The sequence below is a fragment of the Copadichromis virginalis genome, linkage group LG5 (genome assembly GCF_057382275.1).
Source record: "Copadichromis virginalis isolate Kocher_CV1m ecotype Utaka linkage group LG5, C_Virginalis_male_GT1.1, whole genome shotgun sequence".
NCBI lineage: Eukaryota > Metazoa > Chordata > Actinopteri > Cichliformes > Cichlidae > Copadichromis > Copadichromis virginalis.
Window position 1 is genome coordinate 40,167,030 of NC_140622.1, and position 17,274 is coordinate 40,184,303.

Genomic DNA, 17,274 nt, shown 5'->3' on the forward strand with positions numbered 1-17,274 from the left:
CATTTAACTATGAGTATTGATTATGATTATTAATCTCTGGCTCTCTTCCACAGCACATGTCGTGCCAGATGGCCCCGCCCCTCCCCAAACCTGGTTCTGCTGGATCTTTCTTCCTGTTAAGTTTTTCCTTCCCACTGTTGCCAAAAATCTTGGTCATAGGGGGTCATTTTATTGAGGCAGCTGTTATTGTAATCCATATAAATGATGCCATACAAATAAAAGAAAATTCAAGTTTTTTTATATTTATAAGGTCAAAGATCTTTTTTCACCCTCCTTTAATTAAAATTCTTCTTCCTCTGCTGCAGCCATTTGTTGCCACGTTCACCTGGTATTAGCAGTAGATAAATAAACCACAAGTCAAGTTTGCATTTAACCTGAGAAAACTGAGCACAGAAAAGGAGTCAGGAGCAGACGCCGTTCAGAGAAAACTTTATTTATTCACTTTTTAAAAACAAGAATGACGTCGTGTCTTTGAGGGTTCAGCTTCCTGTTGCGGTGTGAGAGCATTATGGACACCTCACTGACAATCTACAAGGATCGTTTTAACCTGACAGAGCAAAACTTTATTTAAACACAGTGAAGGAGCAGTAACAGAAGTCTCAGACGACACCTCTGCAGGAGAAGAGCAAGCTCGAAGGTACAAAATACTTTATAAATACAGCGTGGCGGTACTTATAAACCTGAGAAAATATAAATATGTGTGTTTTCACAGACAGGAAGCAGCAGACACTCTCAAACCCAACAGGACAAAGATGGAGGACGACGGCTGTACGTGCGACGCGGCCCACAATCCTCATCCCTGACCGTCTAATCTACATATATACACCGACCCTCTAGAATCAGACCTCTGGTGGACACATCATTGGGAGAATAAGTGCTCTGAACACAAGAGGAAAAAAGAAGAAAAAAAAAAAAGCTACAACAACAGACCTGATGTCAAATTAAAATCTCATAACAGAGGAGAGGAGGAGTTATGAGGAAAAGAAGGGGAGGAGAAAACATAACCCAGGAAAGGATGAAAGGAAACTGAAGTGCAACAAGTGTCTGTCACAGTCCGGCATCGTTGTACGTGGGTTTGACCACCTTCAGGATGCTCTGTGCGTTCTCCTCCACCAGGGGGCGCCACTTCACCTCTCCTGTGAGCAGCAGGTCGTCCCCGTCCAGCGCGTCGATGTACTGCATCTGCACACAGCAGCACGTCCACATTTACCCTCACAGCTGATGGATCAACATCGACTGTTTTCCTTTCTGCAAACGTTACTGCGTCATAAACTCTGTGAATAAATCTCACGGATTTCTAAGGAAACACATCAGGTACAATTTCCAGGTTCCATCAACATTTTGAACTACTCGCACGTCCATCAATCCTCTGCTGCTTCCCTGGAGTTGAGTCTTAGGGCTGCAGCCTAAGCAGAGAGGCCCAGACCTCCCTCACCCTTCCCCCCCTCCTCCAGTTCATCCGGGGAACACCGAGCTGTTCCCAGACCAGCTGAGAGAGTCTCATTTCTACCCCGGGAGCCTCCAGGTAGGACATCTTCACCCAGGAAGAGACATCCCGAGTCCTTCCTGAATGATGAGACTCCTCACCCGCTGTATAACGCTGAGCCTCACCACCTTTCCAAGAAAACTCAGTTTAACCGCTTATTACCGCGAACTCGTGTTTTGGGTCATTACCCAGAGCTCACGCCCATCGCTCAGGGTAATGACGTAGATGGACGGTAAATAATCAGCTTTGCTTCTTTAGCGCTGCTGAAGAACTATCCTAATAAGCCCCGAGCTCTCAGTGCAGACATGGAAAACCAACTAATTCTGTCGGACCGCGAGCAGCTCACTGTGGGAGAGCTCTCTGCATGGAGACGTGCACATAAACCAGTGTTAAACCCAATTTGCTCATCAGCAGAAGACTCTGGATTCCTGTGGTTAAGAAAACAGATGAGTCAAGCCCGGAGAACGTGGGCCCGAAGCATGTGCCGAGGTCTTATCAGGACATCACAATTCAAACGCAACAAAGTGCACGTGTTAGAAAGACTAAAGCTCACCTGTTTGCGGACGTACTCCACCATGAGCTCGAGCTGTCCGGGGTCTTCACACTGACGGTTGAACAGGTTTCTCCACAGAGCCGCCGCCAGCACACAGTCATCGGACAGGATTCCCTGCAGGTACCAACACACGTGTTCACATGCATGAAGTTTCTTCTAACCTGATATCTGCAGTTGTTGTTTGCTGACATGTCCCAGCTGTGTGATCCAATCAGGATCCAGACTTTGGACCGGAGTTAAAATTGAGTGAGTCTGCAGTGCATCTAAGATGAACTCTCAAAGGTCATTCGAAACAGATTTCCAGTCGCCTTTGAGCAGAGTTTGAATGTCGGCCGTAAAACAGCAAGTTTAAAATTCTTTGTCTTACCTCGTCGTATCCAAATATCGCTGCATAGAAGGTTTCGGTCATCGCTTTCATCGCTTCCTTTCTGTGGATGGCATCAATCTGCATCATTAAACAGAGGAAGACAAATCAGAGTGAAGCACAGCAGAGATCGAGAACACAAGATTTGTACATTCGTGCCAGGCAGAAACGTCTGGGCTGGAAAAGTGAAGCCAAGGCTGAAGTGCAGAAACCTGCAGTTCCTCTAACGTCCAGCAGAGGCTCCAGCAGGGAGTCAGTGCCATAGACTCCCATGTTAAAACGTTACAGCAGAAATAAACATGTTTAGAGTCTGACACACAAACTGTTTGGTCTCTGTGGAGAATCCTTCCTTCATAGCTGCAGAGGGGGTTAAATTGCAATAAAGCTTAAAAGTTTGAATATTAGGGGGCGTGGCCTCTTTTTGACTGACAGGTGGATGGCGACACAGGCGGCTGTAGCTGCTAGCTGTCTGCTCTGTTTGTGCTGTCAGAGCCTTTTGGTGCATTTTTAATGACATTTTCTGACCAATAATATGGCTGCTGTCAGGTTAACTCTATGGGGACGCTGAATGTCCAGTCCCAGGTTTGTCCAAACACTTCCAATAATTTTGGAGATGTCAATATTGAAATAAAAAAAAAAAAAGTTAAGTACAGGTTCATCATTTGATTGATCAAAGAAGTTTTGATTACCAAGTAAAAACTGCAAAACATTCTGATTCCCAATTCTTTTTCTATTCATATACACATGATACTTTTCACCATTTTTAATAGAAAAATAAATAAATAAATTTTAAAAATCCACACATTGACCAGTAAAATCAAAAAACGCTCCCTGTGCTGTTCATTTGTTCTACTGGACGACTGAAGCTCTCGGGCCGCAGGTGAATCACACGGATCATACTGTAGGGTCTGTGCGAAGGTTTGCACCAACACTGTCGTGCACACAGCAAAAATGGAAGGTTTTCTGACATTTACAGTGGGGCAAAAAAGTATTTAGTCAGCCACCGATTGTGCAAGTTCCCCCACTTAAAATGATGACAGAGGTCAGTAATTTGCACCAGAGGTACACTTCAACTGTGAGAGACAGAATGTGAAAAAAAAATCCATGAATTCACATGGTAGGATTTGTAAAGAATTTATTCGTAAATCAGGGTGGAAAATAAGTATTTGGTCACCTCAAACATGGAAAATCTCTGGCTCTCACAGACCTGTAACGTCTTCTGTAAGAAGCTTTTCTGTCCCCCACTCGTTACCTGTATGAATGGCACCTGTTTGAACTCATCATCTGTATAAAAGACACCCGTCCACAGCCTCAAACAGTCAGACTCCAAACTCCGCCATGGCCAAGACCAAAGAGCTTTCGAAGGACACCAGGAAAAGTATTGTAGACCTGCACCAGACTGGGAAGAGTGAATCTACAATAGGCAAGCAGCTTGGTGTGAAAAAAATCAACTGTGGGAGCAATCATCAGAAAATGGAAGACATACAAGACCACTGATAATCTCCCTCGATCTGGGGCTCCACGCAAGATCTCATCCCGTGGGGTCAAAATGATCATGAGAACGGTGAGCAAAGATCCCAGAACCACACGGGGGGACCTGGTGAATGACCTGCAGAGAGCTGGGACCAAAGTAACAAAGGTCACCATCAGTAACACACTACAACGGCAGGGAATCAAATCCCGCAGTGCCAGACGTGTTCCGCTGCTGAAGCCAGTGCATGTCCAGGCCCGTCTGAAGTTTGCCAGAGAGCACATGGATGATACAGCAGAGGATTGGGAGAATGTCATGTGGTCAGATGAAACCAAAGTAGAACTTTTTGGTATAAACTCAACTCGTCGTGTTTGGAGGAAGAAGAATACTGAGTTGCATCCCAAGAACACCATACCTACTGTGAAGCATGGGGGTGGAAACATCATGCTATGGGGCTGTTTTTCTGCCAAGGGGACAGGACGACTGATCCGTGTTAAGGACAGAATGAATGGGGCCATGTATCGTGAGATTTTGAGCCAAAACCTCCTTCCATCAGTGAGAACTTTGAAGATGAAACGAGGCTGGGTCTTCCAACATGACAATGATCCAAAACACACCGCCCGGGCAACAAAGGAGTGGCTCCGTAAGAAGCATTTGAAAGTCCTGGAGTGGCCTAGCCAGTCTCCAGACCTCAACCCCATAGAAAATCTGTGGCGGGAGTTGAAAGTCCGTGTTGCTCGGCGACAGCCCCAAAACATCACTGCTCTCGAGAAGATCTGCATGGAGGAATGGGCCAAAATACCAGCTACTGTGTGTGCAAACCTGGTAAAGACCTATAGTAAACGTTTGACCTCTGTTATTGCCAACAAAGGTTATGTTACAAAGTATTGAGTTGTATTTTTGTTATTGACCAAATACTTATTTTCCACCCTGATTTACGAATAAATTCTTTACAAATCCTACCATGTGGATTCATGGATTTTTTTCCACATTCTGTCTCTCACAGTTGAAGTGTACCTCTGGTGCAAATTACTGACCTCTGTCATCATTTTAAGTGGGGGAACTTGCACAATCGGTGGCTGACTAAATACTTTTTTGCCCCACTGTAAATGTGAGAAAACCTTCCTGCTGCCGCACAGCCGGGTTTGTCGCCACTGAATCCAAAGGTGAACATTTCCCAATGCTGCACAGGCTGGAGTGTAGAGAGTGCGGGCGCTGAGGAGGCGCAGCAGTGATTATGAACGTGGAGAAAATGAGCGATGTTTTTCCTGCGCTCTGCCTCAGCCACTATGAAACCTTAGAGCAGCTCCAATCACTGCTGCTGGCTGTGTAAATATAAGCTGCTCATGTAGAGCTTGATTAGGAAATTTGCGTTTTAGGGAATCAAGAAAAAAAAAAGAAGAAAAAAAGATGATTATCCAAGGAAAAAAAAGACTTCACGATGTTCACGGCTGCATGTTTATCTAACTCGCTTCTTGCTTTCGTCTGTTCCTTTAAAGATATTCAATTTATTCATATTTATGACTCTACAGTCCGATAAACACTCTTGATCTGATACACGTACAGCTTTGGCCATCAAACAGTGCTGCAGCCGCATCGCTAGTGAACGGTGCTAACGTCATGCAGCTGTACTGGCTGTGAGGCTGGGAAACCTGCAGTCAGTCAACAGCAGGAGCTCAAACGCAACGTCCGGACTAAAAGAACGTTCGGGAATCTCATCAGATGGATTATTCAGCAAGCATCAAACAAATAATAAGACTTAATAAGAATGAAAATAAGTCAAATTTTTCTGCTAACTAATGCTTCAGATGGAAAAATGTATTTTGCTGTTGCATAAATGTGCAAACGAAGCTTTTGGACTGTTCGGATATCACTGAGGGTAACATCACAGTCAGCTGTGCACAGTGAGGCTTCCTCAGTATCTCTGACTGCTGTACTGAGGTTACTGCTGTTATCTGCTGTTTGTAACAGGCTCAGGTCGTGATAATGATTGAAATGTGACATCATGAACGGACGGTTCACTAAAAACTTTAACTTGCTAAATAAAAATGGTAAATGGCCTGTATTTATATAGTGCTTTACTCGTCCCTAAGGACCCCAAAGCGCTTTACACATCCAGCCATCCACCCATTCACACACACATTCACACACTGGTGATGGCAGCTACATCGTAGCCACAGCCACCCTGGCTGCCAGACACTGGCGCCACCGGGCCCTCTGACCACCACCAGTAGGCAACGGGTGAAGTGTCTCGCCCAAGGACACAACGACCGAGACTGTCGGGGCTCGAACCGGCAACCTTCCAATTACAAGACGAACTCCCAACTCTTGAGCCACGATCGCCCCACAAAACAGAGGAAACGTCCCCGAGCGCTTCCACAGATCTGCTGGCGAGCACTGAAACAAATCTTTGATTATCAAAACATCAGCAGATCGTTTTTCTGCCAGTAAACGTCTCGTTTCACCTTTCAGTCTGACTACAGGAGAGAAACCAGCTGAAAACAGCTGCTCTGCGTGTACAGCTGGGACATAAAGAAGCTGCAAACTCCCATGACTTAAGTTAATGACTTCAGCGTAAGGTTAAAGGTCACAAAACAAGTGAGCTCTGAACAAGAGAAATGTGAGGTCAGACTCGACCTCTGAACATCTTTACTATTGAACTTTAAAAGAAACCGGACTTTGTTGTAACTCTGTGCTGACACGCTTGACATACAGAACACGCAGGTTTACGTACACATGCTGACAAAAGGTCACGTATGCAGCTGTGAAAACACCTGCTGCGTACGAGACCGATGCATGCGTGCCCACGCTGCAGGAGTGACCTCACAAGCCAGACTGTAATTTCTCATCTCTGACCTCTTTCTGTCACACGAAGCAAAAGGAGCAAAACTAAAGAGCTCCTTAATATGAAGAGCGCTGAAAGCTGCTGCTTGGCTGCCGCTGAGCTCGCTTTACAGCCAAATCCAAGAGGCTGTGATGGGGTGTGGATTCACACCTTCACTACGAGTCAACTAAATCTCCAAAGACCAGTCCCTCCTGCTCCCACCTGAACGGCAACCCTCTGATTTTATGAGTGTTTACACCACACGCTTAAAGATGAAAACTTTTCTGCTCCAACAAGGAAAGCTGCATCAGGCAGAAAATGTTTTCCTGCACTGGATGAAGCTCTGGCCCTTCTGCAGTTGTTTCTATTTGAAGGCACGAACCCAAAAGACTGTGACGCTCTCGCCTCTCCAGCGTTTTATCAGCTCTGTTCCTGTGCTGCACGTCTTTCAGCTCAGTGTTTAAAATACTGGCAGCAGCCTCCTGGTAGATACAGTAAAGATCTCAATCTCAAAATCCCACACCGCCTTGTACTCAAGTTATCGCATTCACAACCTTTTTCGTCAGGGCGTTAGCCATCAGCTAAAACTCTGTAACTGCAGCCCACGAGCTGACGGGGTCTTGGACTCCAAATATTTCACTGCCTCGGTGAAGAATCGGGACCAGCTGAGGGTTCAGTGTGGACATGGATCAGGTGTGGAAACCTGGAGCTGTGCATGGATCGTCTCGGACGTTCTATTGGACGAAGTTTGGTCGGCTTTTGACGTCGCATTCCTCCCACAGTGTCTCTGCTACTGAGAATCCTCAGCATGAACTTTGACTGAGAACAGCGTCGATCATCTAATTCAGCCAAAAACTCGTAAATCCTCTTTTTCAGGTCTGACGTAGCGTTTGTGCGTATTGTGGTACGATGACGTTTTATGAAGGATGCTGAGACTGTGGACCGTTTTAACTCTCAGCAGCACCAAACTGTTTGATTTTGGAGAATTTTAAAGCACCTAAAAATATCAGGCTTAACAGTAAGTGGAGGGGTACAAACGTGCAATTCATAAACGAGGCTCAGAGGCAGGCGTGTCTCACTTTGGGACTACGACGTGAGGAAAGAACCGAGGATGCTCTGAGGAGTGAGAGCAGACTGCTCGAGCTGTGCTTTTACGCGTTTTGACCCTGTTTAATATCCTGCCGCCCTACATTTACATTCTTTGTCACAACTCTTTAATTCTTAAACGCAAACACCCGTAATTAAAGTGGGTTTTTCCCCTCTGTTAGCTTTGAGACTCGAATCCAGAATAATCTGCATTATAGAAGGACAAAGTGTTTCTGAAAGCTTCGTGTGCTCAGAGCCCAGATTTATGTCAATGAGCGACACTTCCTGGAGCTGCTCCACTGACAGAAAATAGAGGAACGACTCTGTGGACAAGGCGGCCGCAGCCAGGCTCGCTCTCCGGGGATTTGTTGGCACAATTACGCTGATGTAAAACTTTAAAATCAACAAAACCTGCATCCTTTGTAGCATGCAATGGCACGGATAAAACTGAACGCACTGTTGCATCAGCTCGAAGGGGAAATGTGGCTGAAATAATGAATATTTATGTAACAGAATGACATTTAGCTTGGAGACGTGTTTGTGTAGATTTGTGGCGATTTAATGTCACAGAAGCACTTCTGAGGAACCTGAGCTGCTGTGGAAAATACTGCTGCTGTCAAGTCTGTATTAATGCAGTAAAATAATCAGTCATCAGCGTGTGCTCGTTCTCAGCTCTTCAGTTCCAAACGTCTGCCCTGCTGAAGTTTTCATGTTTCATTCTGGAGCTAAAGCGATTAAGTTAATTACATTTAATAAAGAAAAACAATCAGAAAGCCAGTTCTCAAACTTTGCCCAGCGCCAGTTTCTAAATGATGAACATTTCCAGCTTTTGCTTTCTAAAACAGTAACTTAATACCTACGACTTTTGGACAGTTCGCTCCTGCGGCTCCCTGACCCGTGGCAGGAGGTGTAAGGGTCTGGTGCTGTGTGGATTGGGCCACAGTAAGGGGCGGACACCCCTGCGGGCCAATCCCTGGTTGCCAAAAGTGGCTCTTGGAACAGCACCCCTCTGGTGGGGAACAGCCTGAGAGTTCCCAGCTAGGGTTCAGACTCGGGCTTGCCTCAACAGTGTAGCATCTCGAACCCAGGGCTGGCCTCTGTTCCACTGTGGAGCTGGCCTCAGTGAAAGGTGGTGAGCAGGGGTGGGTCTACTTTTATCCCCCGAACTTGGCACCTGAACAGAAGGTTGCTTACCTGCGTCTGCAGGTTGAAATAAGTTGAGACTATGTGCCCAAAGACAGCTCAGAGTACCTTTAATACCTGGATGGGTGGAGTGCTCGAGGGTGCAGTGAAAGCTGGAGGGGCGTGACAGAAGGAAGGGCTAACCGACCTGCAGTCGTTTGTCCATGATGAACACTTTAGCTTCACGCTGCTCCTTTAACTGGGAAGATGATCTATGAATGGTCCAGATGCACCGATGCAGTATTTGGATCACACATCCAGCAGCAGCAGCAACTGCAGCAGCAGCAGCTTGTCAGTGTGTTTGCTCCATTCAGTCCATATTTAATAGATTTATTTATATGAGGTTATTTGACAAAGTCAGCTAATCAGTGCTACACAGTCGAGCCTCGTCCTCCCCGTGAGGACAACAGTTACTGCAGCTTACAGGATCTGCAGATAAATGCAGCTGGGATAAGCTGGACTGAGCATTCCCAGTGAGCTGGGGTTGTATCGGTGGTCCGGGGCATTTCCAGGAAAGCAAAGGAAACAAAAGAAATGCTGACTTTGAATCTTTGTGGTTTACTTTGTGGGCGGAAAACTTCCAAGTTTGCAAATCCCAAAATTACAGAAACCTTTTAATTTACCTCAGAGCGTGCGGTAGATCTGTGTGTGCTCTGATCATGTGACTTTTCTTTCAGAAAACAGGGTTTCCTGCATTTCTTTGCAGCTTTCAACAGAAAAAAGTCAAAAATATTTTAATTTAGTTTGAGTAAATAATCCCAATTATTCAAAGTTCACATTTTGAGCAGGAGACGACTGTTGTGCGTTTGTCTATTCTGTTACTTTGTTTTCTCATCTTTTCACTTTCATGCTTAAGTTGAAAACAGTCTGTAATCACCACATTTCCATGAACAGTTGGTTACTGACATTATGAAGCAGATGCAGCAGCTCAGTGGAGCTGACTCAGATCAGGGTTAGACTGCACAGCAACACGAGTCCTGTTCGTGGCGAAGGCAGTTCGTACGTGCTGATCGACATTCACAGCTGTGAAACACTGACCGTGTGCTGCAGGAGACTGAACCACTGCCAAAGCATTCCTGCTGGAACCTGAAGATCCAGATTCTGTTCCAGCAGGAGAGCTGGCCGATTCTGACAGCAGCGCAACCTCTGCTGCGGCCGTAACCACAAACCTATCAGCCAATCAGCCGAGTTGATGCAAAAGCTTCAACACGGGATTTTTGTCGCTGAGGGAGAATTAGAGTGAAAGCTTCTGTTACACACTAAAACTCTGGCAGGAATTAAACAGCTGGGAAAATATCTGAATTTGCAAACTCAGCTTCAGTAAATAACCTGAATGAATGAGTAACAGAAAACCTTTGTTACATGATCATTTTAGTTTTAAACCAAGAATAAATCAGGATTTCAGGCATCAAACATACAAAGTTCCAACAGGCTGAGATCTTTCTCCCAGCAGTGACGCTGAAAAGTGGAAATACAGTCGCATGATATTTACAGCCTGTGTATTATGCACGCTGTGCACCAGCCTGCGTGTGTGTGTGTGTGTGTGTGTGTGTGTGTGTGCGTGCACTTCACGATATGACAGAGGGTCTGGTTGCAGCTGTTGCTGTGGTTACCGTGGCTGCTTTGTTGGTATTGCTTCTGTTGCTTTCGTTTAGTTGCAGAAGTTATGCAGACGTTGCTGCACACGTAGAGGTCGGTTGTCTCTACATGTGTTGGTGTCTTTGTGGAGACTTTAATACTCTCAGCTGAGACTGTTTCACCTGCTTTCATGCCTCTGAATTTAATTTTTTTCCCCTTCAAGATCAGAAACATAACGTACCCCCATGATTTTGCTCCTCTGCTCCACATCCTCCCACATGGAGTGCACGATGTAACGGCACATGTACTTCCCCTCTCTGCCCTCCTGACGCATCCGCACCAAACACATCCTGAGAGCACAAGAACACAACAAGGAGACTGAAACGAGCGCACAGCCTTAAATCGCTGTGACGAGTGAAGCCGTGTGCTCATCGTATGAAGAGCGTCACTGTCCCAGCCACAGCAGGAGCAACAGCGACATCATTACATCATTAAAAACTATCAGACGCTTCCATTTAGACCACATAAACACATCAATAATAATAATAATAATACAATTATATATTATATGCATTCTCTCACTGTGAACTGGATTCTTTGCATGCTACAGAGGACGTTTAATGTTACACAACATGTGAAGGAAGATAACTGTCAAAGCAAAAATACATCACATGACACACGACTGGGCTAATAAATGCACGGAAGAGCAGCAACCGCACAGACAGCGCGGTCGACACGGACCACGGCTCCCTTTGCTGCTTACGCCAATCAGCACACAGATTCCTCAGAGCAGCAAACAAACCATCTGATTGGCTGATTGGATAAATCCAGCTGTACAGGTGCACCTAATAAACTGGTAGCTGAGAGGATGCGTTTGTGCAACTCACCATACGTGCAGCTGTGCAACCAGGAACCAGGAGTTGAGAGTGTCAGGGAGGGTGCACTCTGAAACACACACATTAGGATTCATTAGGATTCTCTGCACGCCGCACCTGCGTCAGACTCTGCAACTACATCAGCATACAGTAGGGCTGTTTGACGTCACCACGTATATCGGACGACGATATGAAAACGTCTATCGTTTCATTTTACACACCATCATTGTTTCGAGGTGTCGCAAAAACTGTTTGCGGGAACATTGTTCATGGTTTTGATGGTCACTGTAGCAGCTGTATTCATTGGTTAATGTTCTCTCTCTTATATAAACACACTGCGGACAGACAAGTGACTGTTTTTACACGTTGTCGTTAGCAACAACAAAAGTAAACCCAGCATGTGGCTCTGCCGTCCGCTTGTTTATTTCCCACATAAATCTTTCACAATAAAGCTGAAGATCTTTTTGAGATTTTCCAAAATAAATGACGACAAACAGAAGGACCAATCAAAACGAGGGGCTGACACTGTAGCGTGGACATGGTTTGGTTATGAGAAGTCTCACACCAACACCTCAGACTCAAACACGACAAACCTCTGCTGCCACCGACGCACGAGTCACGTGACAGAGTGTGGAGAGAGTTTACTGATGAGGAGCAACGAAGAGCCGCCAGGTGCTCCAAATAAACCTCAGACTCAAACGTTAGCACGGGCTTTTCCCCGCAGCACGTCGTGGGATAAATACTCACAAAGAAAAATGGCGGCCGTTACAACTTATGTCTACAAATGTATCGTTTCACGCATCGCGATTCACAGAATTTACAGAAAATGTAACATTTTTGTGATAAATATGGCTGTCGGGACGACAAATGAGATTTTGGTCATATCGCACAGCACTAACATAAGATGTGCTTTTCTTTTTAAAACACTCATATCTGAGAGTTTAAGGGGAATAAGCGGCAGAGCTGAAGGTTTGAACGTCTCCAAAACACAAAGCGACACATTTACCGTCCACGCCTGAGCGGGAAGGTGACGATACCACAGAACGGAGGACAAATCCACAGCTCAGAGTTGAATCCTTCACAGCTGGGAGTCATATCAGCGTTCGTTTTAAGCTTCTCATTACGTGAGATTTATATCTGAGCTCTTCGGTTTGTTCTGCGTTTGTGTTTTTATGTTACTGAGAAAAGTTGTTCTTCAGGTTTTTTTGGGATAAATATCAGCAAACACAAGCCCGTCACCAATAAGCATGTCCGAGGCAAAGTGGGAACAACATGAACGGCGGCCCAGGGAGCCGAGCGTGGTAAACTCACTGTCGAAGAACTCGTCGTAGTTGATTCTCTCCACGCAGCACGTGTACATCCGCAGAGCAGCAATCTTGATTTTCTGTGGAAACAAAAACATCACGTCTGACGTCGTCACTCTGCAACCACAACATCGCACTCACAGCTACAGCTGACAGCTACGAGTTGCTCTCACCAAACATGAAAGGGGAGTCGGGGCGTTCATGAGGCGAAGTATTTCAATCAGCTGATTCTCGTGATGTCACTGACATTCAGAAATGGAGGAGGGGCTTAGTGATGGCGTTTGAGGGCAGCTGAACATGGTGTAAGTGAAGGAAAACACCAACTTCAGAGCTCTGCTGCGTTGTGGCAAACATCACTCATAGGAAAGGCCTCGGCAGGCGACCCTCCTGCGATGGCGCAGAGACAACACGCTGGCTTCCTGTTGAAGCTGTCAGGGGGCCACGCTGCCCGAGTAACAGCCAATCAGCCTTTACACCCCAGCGGCCACAGTGCAGACACTCATTCCAGCCTTTCTTTACTCCTCCGCGTCCTGCTGGCCGTTGGGGCGAAGCGACTGGACTGTGTGGGAGTAATTACACTTCCTGCCTAGTGTAAATGCACCACTACACTTCCATTACCAACATTTGTCAATGGAAACCGGGGGGGGGGGGGTACAAAATGACATCAAACAGGCAAACTTATCCAAATGAGTTTGCCTGGTTCAGCAACTTTCAGCTGGAAGGGCGACTCGCCCGATGAGCTTCATTTAACAACAGCGAGCATTTCTGTGGGATTGTTCTGGGATTTAAGGCTGATCTGTGCGTCTCTGACGGCGGTTTTATCTGTAGAGTAAACACGCGCAGGAGCAGGACACGAGTTCGGAGGTGTGCCAGCGAGCCAAACGCTGCCGGTCCGGCGGGCGGCCCAGCTCTCTGCTCGCCTGACATTCCTCGGCACGCACGCAACCTTCCCGCCTTTAGCCAAAACCTCCCACATCACTGAAGCCTGCCACAGCTCCAACTGTTTATTCCTTTAGTGACCTGCGCATTCCTGGAAAACATACCGACTACAAGAGTGTGACGCCATGAATGAAAGCTACACACGCGTGCACACACACACCTCTGGTGAATATCACTCCCACTGCAGTGACGTTATTTGTTATTTGTATTTTTGGCCTTCTGCATCTTCCATAACAAATGTTTTATTACTCTGTTGTGTCCAAGTGCAGTTTGGTTTTATTCAACCACAGAGAGCAGGAGGGGAAACGCTGCCCTGACAGTACAGGTAGAAACGTCTGACCCGACACACCGGTTAGTTTTTGTTACCTGTCGACCAATCAGGGTGGCACACATTCATCAGAAGGTGCGTTTAAAGGACGTAAGCGTGTTGCTTTTGAATGAAAGGTTGTTTGAGTGCAGAACGGACACGTCAGCAGGTAACAGGCGGCCTGGGAGGCACATTAAACACATTTAACATGACACTAAGTGCTCGTGTTGATTTCACACATCAAATGAAGCCAAATCACCATCACCTGCTCGTTTTCAGCCCACGTCTCACCCGTCTCTTCTGCACTCACCCATTTATTGTATTTGAGCGGTCCCGTGAAGCCCATCGCCTCGATGAGCTTTGTGAAGGCGCCGACCTCCTCGTCCGTGTGCTGATGCGTCTCCTTCACGTTACGGAGCTGAAGGACAAAAAGAAAAAGCGGAGCGGTGAAAAAAACGACAGCGAAAACAGAAACTGCTCCTTCAGCAGGTGGGATGTCAAACGTGTGCTGCGTGACCCTGGTTTAATCAGCACGTGACGACGCACCTGTGCGGCGCGACCTTTACCGCTCACTAAATTAATACGCTGACCTACTCCGAGCTGCACGCCGTCTTCGTGCTTTGACAGTTTTATTACAGCCACCACGACCCCGCTAACCTTCATCAGGACGCGCAGATGTGCCGAAGTTTTCTCCCAGTTTTCAAGCTTCATTAAAAACAACAAAACCAGTTGAAGCCTCGAACACACGGAGCAGGCAGGAAGTGCTTTAAAGGCACGAATACGACACGACTGAACTCAGAATTCATTAAATTCATCCTGAAATCCAAGCAGGTGTGAAAAACTACAGGCTGAATAATCAACCCTTTAAAAGAGGAATTACAGTTTATTTGTTTTCATTTAAGCAGAAAATGAGGAGGTCCCGAGTGCAGAACAACTGGCTTCACAAAATGCCTCCGAGATGACGGAGATGGAATCGACCGAGTGAAAAGAAAAGTGTTATTTATCAGCAAAGAGTATATATGTTTGGCATATCGGTGGCCCCCCCCACTGGGACAAAAGAGCTGCTGCACAGCTGTTTTGAAGCAGTCCATCTGTGGGTTAAACAATGAGGGTTATTTGTTCATGTGCTTGCGTGAGATGTTACCTGTGTGGCGACATGCAGCGTCCGGCACGGCGTTACTAATGGAGAGGAGACGCCCGCCTGCTGACAGGCGGCCAGCGCTCTGAAACAGGCTTCCTGATCCAACCCCTGCAAGGAGAGAGAAGTTAAGTCAGGCTGAACACAAACGATCGACTGTTTTATTTGTTGACTTGTTTTTAAAGACGGATCAAACACCTGCTCGTCTCCCACTAACAGCAGTGATCTTCACGTCACAGCTCAGTGTTGTTCTCAGGTTTAGCCAGTTTTCGTGACCCTTTAGCATTTTTTGTTTGAACTGCACGAAACATCCTTCATTAACCCTCTGACTGCTGGACAGGCTTTCTCTGAGTCAACATTTATAAACTGTTAAGTCTCTGCACCACCCAACGTCACTGAGTAGAAAGACCTGCAACAATAATCTGATTAACTGATCTGATTAAGTTCATTCAGATTTGTAAAAACATGATGTAAATTTAAAACCTTTCAAAATGGACTAAAGCTCAAAGAGAATGAAGAGACCGCTGCTATGAGCTGATGGCCTAAACTCCCATATACTGTCTCAAAGAGACACTGAGGGAACAACAACAAATATTAAACCTCAACATCTGCATCAGCACAACTGCTGGCAAAGCTTTAGTTCAATTCTCAAAAAACATTTAGTACCTAAAGAACCTTTAGGTCATTATCTGGTTGTTGCTTTAAATGGTGGTTATTGAAACAGCTGCTGCACTGCACATGTGCAAAGAGCACAGCTTAAAGCCTCTGTCACAGACTGAATCAGCCAGGCCTGTGGCAGAAGACAAACACCTCGAGATTTCAAAGCGGTGCCAAAATAAAACTTCACCACACTCAGAAAGAAATGCACACAAGACTGAGAAAGTGGGCCACCTCCTCTGAGCCCAGAGTTCATTTAAGATGATCAGACATGAGGGGGGGTCACCTTTCCTGTGAGCTGAATAATCAATAACCTAAACGTGACCCTGCACAGCTCAAAAACCAGCTCCTGTGACGGACCGATGGACTGTTTGTCTGTGAAGGCACCATTTATGCTAAACAGTATTACAGACTTCAGAATAATATTTTCTGCGCTCCAGTCTTTTTCCAGGTAAAGCACCGCTTACTTCAGCAAGACGAAGCCCAAACATCCTGCATGTATTAAAAGAGCCCGCGTGCATTGGACACCCTGGACCCTCAGACTGATATTAAAATGTCCAACTTTACAGCAGGAAAAAAAACATGTTTACAGCTGGATACAAAAATCCTTTCCCTAATCCAATTTCATACTCGAGTTAGGCGACTTTGAGTAGTATCCCAGCTGTGGATGTGTGCTGCTTCAACTTTAAATGTTGCTGCTCGTGCTAGTCGGCACTAAAAGTAGTAGTCCGTTACCCTCACTTTATTATAGTGCGGCGGCACCTTGGTGCACAGGCCTGACACACAACAGCACCTCTCCGAAGTGTAACCGAGTCCACTGTGCTCAGCTGATTATTTTCTGACACTTGGATCAGCTGACTAGGTGACAAGTCCCTGAACTGAACTTCTGGACCATGTTTGTGTCCTTTTTATGCAGTTATCGGGTAAATAATACGGCGGCTGTGCCACATTATTTGTCATATTTGTCTCTGGTCCAGTTTTTGACAGTAAACCATTGGACGGTCTATACTGGTCTATTTGTTGCACCCACGTGGTTTGTGGACAGAGCTCAACCTTCGTTCACTTCTACCTCCTGTAAACATCATCATCATCATCATCATCATGCCAACAGGATAACACAGAGGTTTTAACAACACAAACAGCTGACACGTCCATCATTTAAATACAGTCTATGGTTCAGTGACCCATTAAAACATTTGGACCAAAGCGAAGCTCGAACACGTGACTGATGACTCTGGTCTTCTACAGAGTAATTTCATTATCTTGGGTGACAAACACGTTATTATTCACATATGACAGAAGCCTCGGATTGAACGTGTGATGTAGAGTTTCTGTGCTCGGTGTAAAGAAAGCCTTTAAACTGGGAGCGCACTTTAGAGCTGTTACTGCGAGTCTTTGGTCGAGTTCGCCTCCATTAATCTGAGCCCTGAGATTAATCCTGCTAATGGAGCTCGCAGGCTGTCCGTGTGAGTCTGTGTGAAACTCAAACACACACGGAGACAGATGAGCG

The 17,274-nt window shown here is 46.0% G+C and overlaps 1 protein-coding gene across 1 annotated transcript in view; it reads right to left on the reverse strand.

Annotated features, from left to right (window-relative positions):
• Positions 1–413: 413 nt before the first annotated feature.
• uqcc1 (ubiquinol-cytochrome c reductase complex assembly factor 1) overlaps positions 414–17,274 on the reverse strand; it is a 17,188-nt gene continuing 327 nt past the window's right edge. Inside the window, exons 2-9 of the mRNA XM_085457811.1 lie at positions 15,114–15,218; positions 14,280–14,387; positions 12,731–12,803; positions 11,432–11,489; positions 10,786–10,894; positions 2,407–2,484; positions 2,040–2,153; positions 414–1,182 (exon numbers count right to left, since the gene is read on the reverse strand). Coding sequence (XP_085313937.1) covers positions 1,048–1,182; positions 2,040–2,153; positions 2,407–2,484; positions 10,786–10,894; positions 11,432–11,489; positions 12,731–12,803; positions 14,280–14,387; positions 15,114–15,218 — 780 coding nt within the window. The 3' untranslated portion in view covers positions 414–1,047. The remainder of the gene's footprint in view (positions 1,183–2,039; positions 2,154–2,406; positions 2,485–10,785; positions 10,895–11,431; positions 11,490–12,730; positions 12,804–14,279; positions 14,388–15,113; positions 15,219–17,274) is intronic.